Genomic DNA, 13,650 nt, shown 5'->3' with positions numbered 1-13,650 from the left:
ACCGCTTCTGCGGTACCGCATATGCAGTCAAATTACCGCTTCTGTGGTTATTCACTTAAATGACCAACTTTGAATATGCAGTCAACTCTCCGCACCTGCGCCTTCTCAGGTGCAGTCAAACTACCGCATATGCGGTTCCTGCTGTTCCCTCAAAATCCACTTCTGCGGCTCCTGTTCCGCACATGCGGCATCGCACCTGCGGTCCTCAATCCGTAGGTGCGGAAATACCAGAAGCAACTAAGATTCTGCAACTTTACAAGTCTAAACCTTTTCGTCAACCATCTGAAATCATCCTGAGGCCCCCGGGACCTCAACCAAAAGTACCAACATATCCTAATACCTTGTTCAAACTTGTTCCAATCATCAAAACACTTCAAACAACATCAAATCACCCAAAACACATCGGATTCAAGCCAAACTTTATAAAATCTTCCAAATTACGTTTTCGATCAAAAACCTAACCAAACCATGAGTGAACGACCTGAAATTTTGCACACACATCCCAAATGACACAACAGAACTACTGCAACTCTCGGAATTCCATTCCGACCCCTATATCAAAATATCTCCTATCAACCGGAAATCGCCAAAATATCAACTTCGCCAATTCAAGCCTAAATCTACTACGATTCTCCAAAATTCATTTCGATCGCGCTTCTAAGCCACAAATCACCTCCCAAAGCTAACCGAACCATCGGAACTCACATCCGAGCCCTCTAATACATAAGTCAACATCTGGTTGCCTTTTTCAACTTAAACTTCCTTAAAAGAGACTAGATGTCTCAAACCTTACCAAATTCCTTCCGGATTCGATCCGACCAACCGATATCACATAACATAGATAAACAAAGCATAAAGAAGCAGAAATGGGGAAAACAAAGCGGTAACTCATGAGACGACTGGTCGGGTCGTCACACTTCGATACAGTTGGATTATTCAAGTTCTCTCACAGCTGAGCTTGAGGAGATAGAGCACCGAGCTCGGATACCATGTTGAGGAGCTTCAGCCATGGTAGAAGTTGAAGATTCTAGAAGAAAGAAATAAAAGAAGTGCAATCTCTATTAGTAGCTAACGAAGAAGAGTAATGAACAGTTGTACAACACTATCAACTAACTACTTTATTTATACAATATCAACTACTAACCTTTTTGTAGTTATAACTAATTACTCCTAACTAATAAATAGCTGGAACCCATTATACTCAACAAAATATATAGTAATTCTTTATAATCTTTTTTGGATTTATAATGGATTGCGAAGTTCCATTATTAGCATTCAGCTCTTCGAAGGCCATGCACACTATCTTCAATAGCCATATATATTATAACAGAAGCGTTTATCCAAAGATTTTAATATTACAAGTTTAAGTTTTCAGGTTCTTATCACTGAATTCATTGTACTTTTAAAATTACGAATTCACATCTAATATTTATAAAATATTTATTGAATTTCATAGAAAAATTAAACCCGGCCCCGCGATGAAAATGCTAGCTGGTTTTAGATAAACCAGATGTTGAAGCATTGAATCCACCCTGGCATGATGAAATTTTAAAATATATTTCTACTAGTGTCTTGTTTATTATTAATTGGTAACTTCAGATACTTCTTCTCTTTCGGTAATCAACTAATCTATACTATAATGTAAATAAAATTCTCATTAAAAATATTTCTTTTTAACTTTTTGACCAAATCCATGAAGAACTGGTCCATTAAGGCTGCTAATCACATTTGTCATGTCGCATGGGAATGCAACTTTCAATTTCGAATTAAGTATGAAGTAATAAACTATTTAAGTGGAGATGGGACACTGTTTTAAACAATTGACGAATGGTTTAAGTTTTTTTTTTTTTTAAAGTAATTCTATATTAATATTTTTGTTCACATTCGACAAGTTCTTATATTTTATAAACATCACCATAACAATAAATACTCTTTTTTAATAAAGTGCATTCGATAATCCATTTCATCAGAATTTTCACTAACAATTTGCAATAATCAAACTTCCTAAAAAAATAAATCATTTAGTGTAAGAGGCGACAATATCATGTGAAGCTGCTTTAGCTTTTTGGGGATTTGCATCTATACCCGCTTTTTTGTTACGTTTTAACTTGTGCCCGCTTTGGAAAAAAAATTGCAAACGTACCTACTTTTTTGCGTAACTTCAGCATACGGGCTTGAAGTAGCAAAGACAATCACTCAAAACTTCAGCATTCTAGTATAGGGGACTGAAGTAGCAAGTGTGCTGAATCAAGTGTGCTGAACCAAGTATGCTGAAGTTTTTGTTTTGTAACTGGCGAAGATTTTGTTTTGCATCTAGCGAACTTCAGCTCTAGAGCTTAAGTTTTTATTTTTGTAATTGAGGAACTTCAGCTCTAGAGCTGAAATTTTTGTTTTGTAACTGGCGAACTTCAGCTCTAGAACTGAAGATTTTGTTTTGTAACTGTCGAACTTCAGCTCTAGAGCTGAAGTTTTTGTTTGTAATTGGCAAGTTTTTATTTGTAACTGGCGAACTTCAGCCTTCTTAGAGTGTTTTAACTCTTAGACAACTGCGTTTGAGTTTTTGAGACATCAGCTGAAATCAAACAAATTAAAGACTCCCATTGATCCCTCCCTAAAGAATCACCCACAAACATCACTGTTTTCCCTTTCATTTTCAACAGAAACTCAAGCCCATTGAACCTATCAAGAAACAAAAACCACCCCAACAAATCAAATACAGCATCCAAAAAAAGAAAGAATCTAAAGATTAAAACTTTGTTGGAAAAAAAAAACCAAGATTCAGGTACCTGAGAAGCTCACAATTCGCAAGTTTCCAACGGTATTTAAGGTATTCAGTGTCAGGTCGGTCGTAAAGTTGACAGTTGAACTGAACATCGATAGCAGGGCAAGAAGAGGATTGGTACAATGGGTAAGTTTCATCGAAAGAAACTCCGCTGAACGAAAGGATGCACAATGCATCTCTTTCGTGGAGAAGGGGGCTGAAGTTGTTTAAAAAGTGGGTACATGTTAAAAAAAATTTTAAAAAAATGGGTATAAGTTAAATGGGGGCGACCAAATAGGGCGCTCCGTGCAATTTTTACAGTTTTCATCTGAGATCGCATTGTAATAGTTGTCGGCCAGCTATGAGTTCATTGATTTACATGCTTGTATATTATGTAGTTTTTTTTGCTAATGAAATGCGAGATAAATTAAAGTAGGAAATTAAGAATATTAGTACACAAGGAAACTAGTCGTGTTAACGCAATCCCATAAAAGTCATTGTAGAGATTAAAATAAAGCGCGTAAATAAAATCAAACACATGACTGATTCTGAGTTTGAGTCAAAATGTTAACTCAAAATGCTGGCTTGGTTAATATAGTATATACTTTATGTGATAGTGACTAATGAGCCCTAATGGATTTTTACGTTTGAAAACTGTGGATTGGCACATTTTGTAGAGTCCAGCTTAATGACCTCGCATAATGAAATTAGATTTCACTTAAATCGCATAATTTGAATTAAGTTAATTCAATTTTATTAACCTCAGAATATTTCTTGAGTCAAAACATCTTGTATTTATGATTTAGCTAGTAGCATTTTATATGGACTTCATCCGATCAAATTTCAGTATTTACAGACTGTTTTAGCTAGTAAGCGTTGAACTTAACATACAATTTGTGTTACAAAGATAGTTTAAGTCCAAAATTCAATCAGCTTTTGAAAATTCGGCCATATAAACCTTTTGAGTTAATGCGTTTATCTTAAGCAATTTTCCGTGCCATCAATTTTTTCTTTCTTTCGTTTCTCCCTCCATCTCCCTTCAAGTAGGAGTTACCTTTTTGTTTGAAATTATGATCGTTAGAATTCTTGCCTATGGAGAAGATAGTGTGTCAAAAGACCTACTTTTCTTTTTAAAAGAATTTAGAGTCTGAATGAGACTATTAAGTATCAATAGCGGATGAAGGGAAATCTTAGTAAGATTGGGATCGTATGCCTAATGAAAGATAAAGTTGCAACTTATTTTAATAACTTTAATAGTCAAATCTTCATTTGGAAAAATAGGAACTTCATATATCAAGGCCATAGTACTAATTATTATTAAAAAGCTCATATTTGTTTTATGTATACAACTTCTAGGGAATTTTTTTGGTCCTTGTTCCAATATCTGACCACAGGCCATAGGCACTACTGAATATAGCATAAATTCACCAAGAGTTCATTGGCTCTAGAGAACATAGGCCAACTTAAGCTCCTAGTCCAAATATATTCATTTGTTGCCTCAAATAAGTATATACACTGTCTCCAGATATACAGTAATACAGTAAGATATTCTATACCAACATACAATAATATGCAGCAAACACTAAAACTCTGCCGCGCACGAGCTCCATTCGACAAGAAACACATGTCTCAGTGTGCTGCAAGAGGCACTCCTACTCTTTCAGTAACACTCTTGATATACTCCCTCCTTGCTGGATGATCTTCTTGTGGTCGATTGTGAGCTGTCCACACCGGCTCTCCCACGAACAACCTCATCAACTGCACACAAAGTCATTTATGAAATGGGCATTTAAAATCAGGGAATGACTCATCAGATAGCATATTCATCAAAGAACTTGTTAGTTACATCCTTGCATTACCAAATATAAGACTAAGTAGTGACAAGGTTCACTTAGTTTGAAAGGGAGATATTTACTTCTTTGATTGATTAGGATATAGCTTGAACTATGAAAAGTTACAAGCACTCAAACAGAGAAATACACTCTATATCTTTTCACCACCACTGTATGATCTTTGTTAATGTCGCTGGCAAACCAAGCCAACTTTTCTTCTCTGCTTACTGAAAGAGAAACTAAAGTTTCTACATACCTTGACATAGTTCCCCGTGTCGAGAGTGAACCTGTGGTAAATCCCAGCAGGTAGGATGATCAGATCACCAGCCTTGATCCAGATGCGAATCCAGCGATCTTCCTTGTCCCTCACCTCGAAATATCCACTCCCTTCCAGACAGTAGCGTATCTCCTCATCTGCATGTATGTGCTCTGTGTAGAAATTCTTCAACTTCTGCTCATAGTTCTCCACCTTCTCAGGGCACAAATCCAGCAAATCCTTCAAGACAAAAGCATGACAGAAGTAAGAAAATGATGCTGCAGCATAGCTGGTACAGAATCAAAGATTTAAATGGGCACAATTATTACAGTCTCTGCACACATCGAGAGAATAATCACACAGATCATGTGCGCTCTATTGGGAGCTCTGGTAAAGCTACACTTAAAGTCGATAGACCTACAGAACTAAGAAACTGAAGTTGCAATCCCGATTTTAAATGTAGCGAGGAGTTACTTGTGAGCTCCGAACAAAACAATAAATGACCACTAATACTGAACCTTAAATCTCACATTTCTAATAGCTGATATATAGTATCTGCATGTTTAACATGCTATGATAGTGGTAATTCGATATTCACCACCATACAGCTTAATTGAGGAAAAATGTCGGTTGAAAAGCACATACAGCAAAAAGAGCAGAAAAAGGATTCAGAAGACAAAAAAACAGCACATAAATTGCATTTTCATCAGTGCCTTTTATCTCCCTGGATCCAGATTATTGGCACTTAGGCATAATGTGTGTTGCATTACATTGCATCTGATCACCATCTCCCTAACCGGCTGGAGGTCCACATAGCTCAACCACTATCTTCTTGGATCGTTTTCCACTCATTCTAAGACACCAAAAAATAAACATACAAGTACCACATAAACATCTCACTTTATTTTATACACTATCCAGAAGATGAGATATCTGAACCATTCCATTCAACTTCGTTCCCCTAGCCTCTATAAATCATTGACTTAAGTCTCCTTGATGCTAGTTTTGACCAATGTCTCCATCAATATCAGTCCTGTGTATTCCATCCCGTTGAACAAATATTCACATGGGATTTCAACATTTAAAGCAAAGTCCCTGATTGAATGCTTGAAACTGATCAAGGATACAGAGAACCAAATATGCAAGGACATGAATAGGATCATCTTTTCCATAAATGCAACACCGTCTTAGTATATGTGAAAGCCATCCTAGAAGTAAACCTACTATTCCCATAAGCCATTACTAAGGTATCAATTATATGTCTACTCTATGATTTTGTCACACGTTCAGCAGAAACATAATCTTATCTCGTCATCTCTTCCCAGTTTCAACTACCCGCTGATAAACAACTACCTCCTTTTAATTGTAGCAGAGTTACAGAAGCTCAATCTTTTAATATCTAGGAAAATTTACAAATCTAGAAATTTTAAGTAGACACTTCACAGATTGCTTAGAGGTTCTTAAAACTTCAAGAGCGTGTTTGCACCAGTTAACACGAGCGGAGACATAGATAAACAAACCTGAAGTCAACCTTAAACCTTGTTACAATAGCTTGATTTTATTGCTATACATGGAGAATGATTTTGAGCTCTTGATTTTGATACTTGGACATTAGGCCTAATCTATTGCAAATTCAAAATTTTCATTCTAAGAAGTTTGCAGGATCCCTACTAATAATATGAATCACTAAAATTAAAACATGAAATATCACAAAACAGAGTTTTTCAACAAGAACTATATTAGGTATAAAAATCAGAGATGAAGAAAGAAAAAAAGATGGCACTAACTAATGAGAGCGATGGCCGAAATTTCAGAAATCTTTTACACCGCCTCTGCTTGTGCTTCTAAGAATCGTGAAAACGGATTAATAGCCTGTTTAGCCAAGCTTATTTTTGGCCAAAAACACTTTCAGCCAAAAATTGAGGTGTTTGACCAAGCTTCTGGAAGGAAAAAAAGTGCTTTTGAGGAGAAGTAGAAGCAGTTTTGGAGAAGCAGAAAAAAGTAGCTTCTCTCCAAAAGCACTTTTTTGAGAAGCATTTTTGAGAAAAATACACTTAGAAACAGTATTTTAAAGCTTGGTCAAACACTAATTGCTGCTCAGAAGTGTTTTTCAAACTAATTGGCCAAACACAAACTGCTTCTCACCAAAAGTACTTTTGAGAAAAGCACTTTTGAAAAAAGCACTTCTCAAAATAAACTGATTTTTGCAGCTTGGCCAAACGGGCTATAAGTCAGACTTACAAAAGTACCAAAAAAAGAAAGAAAAAAACACTTCCAAAAGCAAATTAATTTACAGACTTTAGTTCATATCATGTGGATGTGCAATTCCTTAATTGAAGAAAAGTGAAAAGAAGTCAAAAGATGCACATTTTCCATTGTACAACTGCAATTATACCTCAATACAGACTCTAGTGGCTGTATGAATCCTTAATATCATAAACAACGATTGTTCTGTTTGGTCCATAATATACGAAAGGATCATCTAACACTTGGGATTCTCCAATATATTCAAGTGGTTATATCTTTAATACTACTCTAGTAAGCCCTAGTCTTCAAATTGACATCATCAATTTGAGAAACAGTCACAAAAGATAAATTGAAGAAATAGATAAAGCACAAAGACAAATACCATGTAACTGTATCCTCTACTCTCACGAATTTTCTTCAATTCTTCATCGTTCTCGTACTCCTTAGGATTCAATTTCCAGTACAATACTCCAATTTCTGCCAAGTGTTCCACAGACACAAACTCCGGTGGATTCTTGTGGTGAGGTAACCTCTGATCTTCTGAATTTTCATCCATGAACCATGCCTAAACTTATACTCAAATCAATTAATCAATCAATAATTTGTAGTAAAAAAAAGTAATTTTTTTTCTTTTAATTTTACTAATCCATCAATAAACTCACCTCGATTGCCATGTGTGCTGATACTACCTCGATTGACCTCAATATAGAGTTACAGTATTTTGGGAAATGCTAAGTTTCATTGGGTTAATATATCACTGATATTTGGAGATTAATGCTGTTCTTTTATGCCACGTGTACACTGCGAGGTTTATTTAATTTATGTGGCGAAAGTTTGTTTGGCTGTTTCTCGTAGTTTAATCAAATATCTACAACCGGATGGAGTTTTTCACCATACATTCAGTTTGTGAATCGGAATATTTCACCAAATGCTATAGAATTCTCTAGAGAAAAAGCTTGGCACAATCTTACAAGCTAGGGATCAGTGACTTAGCTTCTGTTAAGGCTGCTCAAACTTTCAGCAAGTCAATAACTTTTTTTACTCATAATTGGTATACCAAATTTTCTAAATCAAACTATGCAATATTTAGCTAAACAATAACAAAAATAATAGACTATAATTTTATAAATCAAAATCAAAATAATAAAACGACGACATTAGAAATTTTACTAATAAAAATAAGCATAAAACTAAAGGAAAGAGACGAAAGGATTTGTAGTTTGTAGAAAATTTTTGTAGAGCTTGACTTTAAAATTATAAAATTTATTTAAGAAATAACTTTTAGTTAAAAAATTACTTTTAAGATTAGTTGTTTATTTCTACACAAATTTTAAGTATTAAAAGTTATTTCATTAATTAGAAAACTTTTTAGATTAAAAAAGAATCAAATAGACCACACATGGTTGTCTCCATTTAGTTTGGGCTAAGAAAATGGACAGAACTTTGAACTCGCGAACGTTACTTTGAACACGCTGGACTGTCTCACTCAATTGTATAACCATATAAAGTGGTATTTAATTTATATGCAGTATAATTTTTCAGCGAAGGATGTGCGCTTGACCACCCGTGGCATCGACCGAAACAATGCTCAATATTCATTATTAGCATTAGGAATGTGACGGGTGAATGAAGTATTTATTTATTTATATATATATATATATATATATATATATATATATATATATATTAAAGCACGAATAATAAAACATTAAATGTTGAGCGACAAAAATATCCTCTAAATATTGATCGACTTTTATGCCCTTTAAAACTAAATAATTCTTTCATATAATAATTCCGTATGGGATAAAATTGTAAAAGCAAAAATTCATTAATTTGCTTTGGAGAATCAGCGTTCACCAAGTAAACTTCTTGTCGAATGTCTCTCAATTTCAATAGGAATCTGTTGCATGTTGGGTATTCTAACTTTCTTTGTTTCTCAATTTGAATAGGAATCAGTAGCAGCTTGTCAAGTTTAGTTCCCTATATATATTGAATCTTGATCTAATTAAAGTACGCTCCTTTTTGGGTGGTGGTTAGTGATGACTAATCCTAGGTAGTTCCCAAATTTTGTGGTTGAGTTAATGTTGAGGGAGTTTGCAATAATTCTTTGTGTGTGGGGTGGACATTTTTTGAGGAGTAGACTTTAGATTTTGCAAAGTTTATTTTTTGACCAGATTGGGATGATAAGTTGTTGAAAATGTTTATAATAGTAGAGGTATATTTTGTATCGGCTTCCACAAATAGCACCAGATTATCTGCAAAAAGGAGATACGATAGTTTTGTTGAGACTCTTCCTACTTTGATAGGGTTCCAAAGGTTACGGTTTATTGCTTGGTTGATTAAGCGGGTTAGGGATTCCATGCAAATGATAAATAAGTATAGTGAAAGGGGGTCACCTTGCCTAATCCCACGAGTTGGGTTGAAAGAAGTGGTAGGTTTCCCATTGACAAGTATTCATACGGATGAAGTTGTGACGCATGACATAATGAGTGAAATTAGCTTTGGGGGGGAATTTAAGCTTGCCAAGGAAAATCTAATGAAGGACCATTCGAGACGGTCGAATGCTTTTTCTAGATCAATTTTCAGCATCATATGCCCTTTTTTACTATTATTCTTATTGAAGGAATGAATAGCTTCTTGGACAATGATGCTATTATCAGTAGCTCTGCGATCGGGAATGAACTTGCATTGATTAGGGCTAATAATTTTGTGCAATAGAGGTCTTATACGGTGGAGAATTATTTTAGTAATAGTATTGTAAATCGTATTGCAAAGGCTTATGGGTCTATATTGAGTGATCGATTCGGGTTTTTTTACTTTAGGGATTAAACTATGTTTGTATTATTAATATCATGTGGGATCTGGTTGATTGAAAAGACATCCATACAAAAATTAGTGATTGCACTTTGAGTATCGCCCCAAAATTGTTGGAAGAAAATGGGGTGAAGTCCATCTGGACCTGGTGTCTTTAGAGGCTTAAATGAATTGACGACATTTTTTATTTCTAAAGTTGAAAGAGGTTTGGTGAGTTGAAGTTGATCTTCAAGTGTCAGTGCATGAATATCTGTGGAATTTTTTAACACTATAGGGAAGTTCAGTAGTACACACATTATTAAAATGCTCAATGATAGTGGTTGTAATGGTAAAAATAGCACGGTATAGTCAGTTTCCGGACTGGTCATTCAAAAATAGTCAGCATTTACGAAGTCAATGAAAAATAGCCACTATTTTGCTGCAACAGAGACCGGTCCAGCATAATATACTGGAGTTCGGTGCACCTGTGTATGAACTCCAGCATATTATGCTGGACCGGTATACTTTGTTGATTGCAGTATAATATACTGGAGACTGGAGCACCAGTGCTCCAAACTCCAGTATATTATACTCGACAATTATACTTGCTGGAACTCCAGTATATTATGATGGAGTTCTAGTGTACTTATGCTGGAACTCCATCATATTATGCTGGAGTTCCAGCATACTTATCTTGGAACTCCAATATAATATGCTGGAGTTCAAGCATACTTATGTTGGAACTCCAGTATAATATACTGGCGTATTTTTCGGGTTTTGAACAGTGTTTTTGCTTAGATTTATCTTTACATGAAAAATGGTTAAATTTCGATTACTTTTGAAACTGGGCTATTTTTGAACGACCAGTTGTAAATCTGGCTATTTTTAAATTTCTCCCGTTGTAATGGCATCCTTATCTAAGGTCCAGTTGCCAGCATTATCTATTAGGCCCATAATTCTGTTTTTGTGCCTTTTATGGATTGTAGTCGTGTGAAAAAATTTTGTGTTGGCATCACCTTCATTTAGTCATTGGACTCTAGATTTTAATTTCCAGAAGTCCTCTTCTTGTCGAAGAATATTATTGTAATCGAAAATAAGGTTTGTTTCAAGGTTGTGGTGAAATGTCTTTTTATGGATCAGATTCATTTTTTTGTAGACCTTCAATTCTAGCAATAATTTTCCTTTTATTAGCAAAAATGTTTCCAAAGCATGTGGAGTTCCATTTTTGGGCATTATTTTTAAAGCTGGCCATAACACTTGTATACTCGGCGTTAGAGTGCCAACAACTTGAGACTAAATTTTTAAAATCAGGGTAAAGTAGCCACATTGTTTCAAACTTGAAAGCACTAACAGGTTTGTTAGAATGACGTATGAGGTTAAAGAGTAGTGGACAGTGGTCTGAGTATGTGCGTGGGAGATGTGTAACATTTGAGTCTTGGTATATTTCAAGCCAAGCCGGGTTACTCATAAATCTATCTAGTCTTTCTAGTATAAAGGAATTATTGTTTTGGCTGTTAGGTTTGTTAGTCCAGGTGAACCTTGGTCCAGTAAAGCCTAGGTCTAGCATGTTCATTTCGTTAATACACTCCACAAAGGCCGAAACTCTGTTATTCTTGATGGGGTTTCCTCCTAATTTTTCAGAGGCATTTGTAACCTCATTAAAATCCCCACATACTAACCATGGGAGATTAATAATTGAAGACATTTCTTTGAGGTTTTTGAATAGGATATTTTTATATCTACTATTATTTTTAGCATATATGACAGAAATAATCCACGTGCACTACTAGAAATTCGAAAAAAAACGACCAAAAATTGGCGACCAAACTTGGTCTGTCAAGAAAAGCCACCAACGTTGGTCGCTAAATTGGAGAAAATAAATAATTATTCTAAATACATTAGCGATTAAGGTTGGCCGCTTTTTGGTCGATAATTTGGTCAAAATGTTGACCGGACTGGTCAGACTTGCTTGGTCAAAGAAATACTGAAATTAGCGACTAACTTTGGTCGCTAAAGTAGGACCCACTTATAAAATTTTAATAATTATATTATTATTTTAAAAAAATTATAAAATATAAATAATTATAATTTAAAATTAGCGACCAAAGTTGGTCGCTCACGAAAGGGGAAGTAGTTAGAGACCAACTTTGATCGCTAATTTGGGATCCAATTCTAATGTTTAACAATTATATTATTATTTTAAATATTATATAAAATATAAATAAATCTGATTTAAATTTAGCGGCCAACTTTGGTCGCTAATTTTAATGTTCTGGATAATTAGCGACCAAAGTTGGTCTCTTTTCAGGTCAACATTGGTCAAAATTAAAAATCACTTTTGTATTTACTATCTAAATAATATAAATGTAATCCGTTAACACTTTTGTAATACAAGGGATGAATACACTAAAATATACTCTAACATGCTATATATGTAGTTAAAGTAGTACAACAAAGCGTGTTATATATATATGTAAATTGAATCATCGACTTGTAATCTACTCAGATGCATCGTTGAATATTAAAAACAAAACGTCTCGACTTATATCAATTAATCTGTTATAATTGATTCATCGACTTATAACCTAGTGATGAATGAATGTAATTCACTAACTCTGTTACAATACAAATAATGAATACAGTATCATGTACTATAACATGCTATATATGTAGTTAAAGTAGCACGAAGTGTGTGTGTTATATATATATACACACATTAACATATACTATAACAAGTTATATATACGTTATAGTATTACAGTGAAGTGTCTCTGCGTGTGTGTGTGTGTGTGTATATATATATATATATATATATATACCTAATATATATATATATATATATAAGAACATGAAGCGCTCGGAACACAAGGTTGGGTTATTTTAGGTATTGATACACTTGTAAATTGATTCGTCGACTTATAACCTACTCAGATGCATGTATATATATTAAAAACAAAATGTCTCGACTTATATCAATTAATATGTTATATATATAAGAACATGAAGCGCTCGGAACACAAGGCTGGATTATTTTAGGTATTGATACACTTGTAAATTGATTCGTCGACTTATAACCTACTCAGATGCATGTATATATATTAAAAACAAAACGTCTCGACTTATATCAATTAATATGTTATAATTGATTCATCGACTTATAACCTAGTGATGAATGAATGTAATTCATTAACTCTGTTACAATGCAAATAATGAATATAGTATCATGTACTATAACATGCTATATATGTAGTTAAAGTAGCACGAAGTGTATGTGTTATATATATACACACACTAACATATACTATAACAAGTTATATAAACGTTACAGTATTATAGTGAAGTGTCTGTGTGTGTGTGTGTGTGCGTGCATATATATATATATATACACATACACACACACACACACACACACACACATATATATATATATATATATATATATATATATATATATATATATATATATGTGTGTGTGTGTGTGTGATGACCCAAAAGGTCATCACTTGCTTAAATTAAATTCTGTATTTCTGAGGCCTTAAAAACCTCATTTAGAGTCACCTCGATATGCGTACGCAGTTCGGGCGCGTAGCCGGAAAGCTTAAATATGAAATTCTATTAAAAAAAATTATAAAATTTGGTTATAAAATGAGTTAATTTGACTTCGGTCAATATTTTGGGTAAACGGACCTGGACCCGTGATTTGACGGCCCCCGAGGGTCCGTAGGAAAATATGAAACTTGGGCGTATGCCCGGAATCGAAT

At 34.3% G+C, this 13,650-nt stretch overlaps 1 protein-coding gene across 1 annotated transcript; it reads right to left on the bottom strand.

The window, feature by feature from the left end:
• Positions 1-4,175: 4,175 nt before the first annotated feature.
• LOC104224939 (acireductone dioxygenase 1) lies at positions 4,176-7,888 on the bottom strand. Its single transcript, XM_009776669.2, has 4 exons — positions 7,759-7,888; positions 7,479-7,661; positions 4,850-5,089; positions 4,176-4,519 (listed from the first exon to the last, which is right to left on the bottom strand). The coding sequence occupies exons 1-4, from the start codon at positions 7,768-7,770 to the stop codon at positions 4,391-4,393; spliced, it is 564 nt and encodes a 187-aa protein (XP_009774971.1). The 5' UTR covers positions 7,771-7,888; the 3' UTR covers positions 4,176-4,390.
• Between the last annotated feature and the right edge of the window lie 5,762 nt (positions 7,889-13,650).

The sequence above is a fragment of the Nicotiana sylvestris genome, chromosome 1, assembly GCF_000393655.2.
Source record: "Nicotiana sylvestris chromosome 1, ASM39365v2, whole genome shotgun sequence".
Lineage (NCBI taxonomy): Eukaryota > Viridiplantae > Streptophyta > Magnoliopsida > Solanales > Solanaceae > Nicotiana > Nicotiana sylvestris.
The sequence above is the reverse complement of the archived record's forward strand: the minus strand, read 5'-3'. Positions and strand labels throughout refer to the sequence as shown.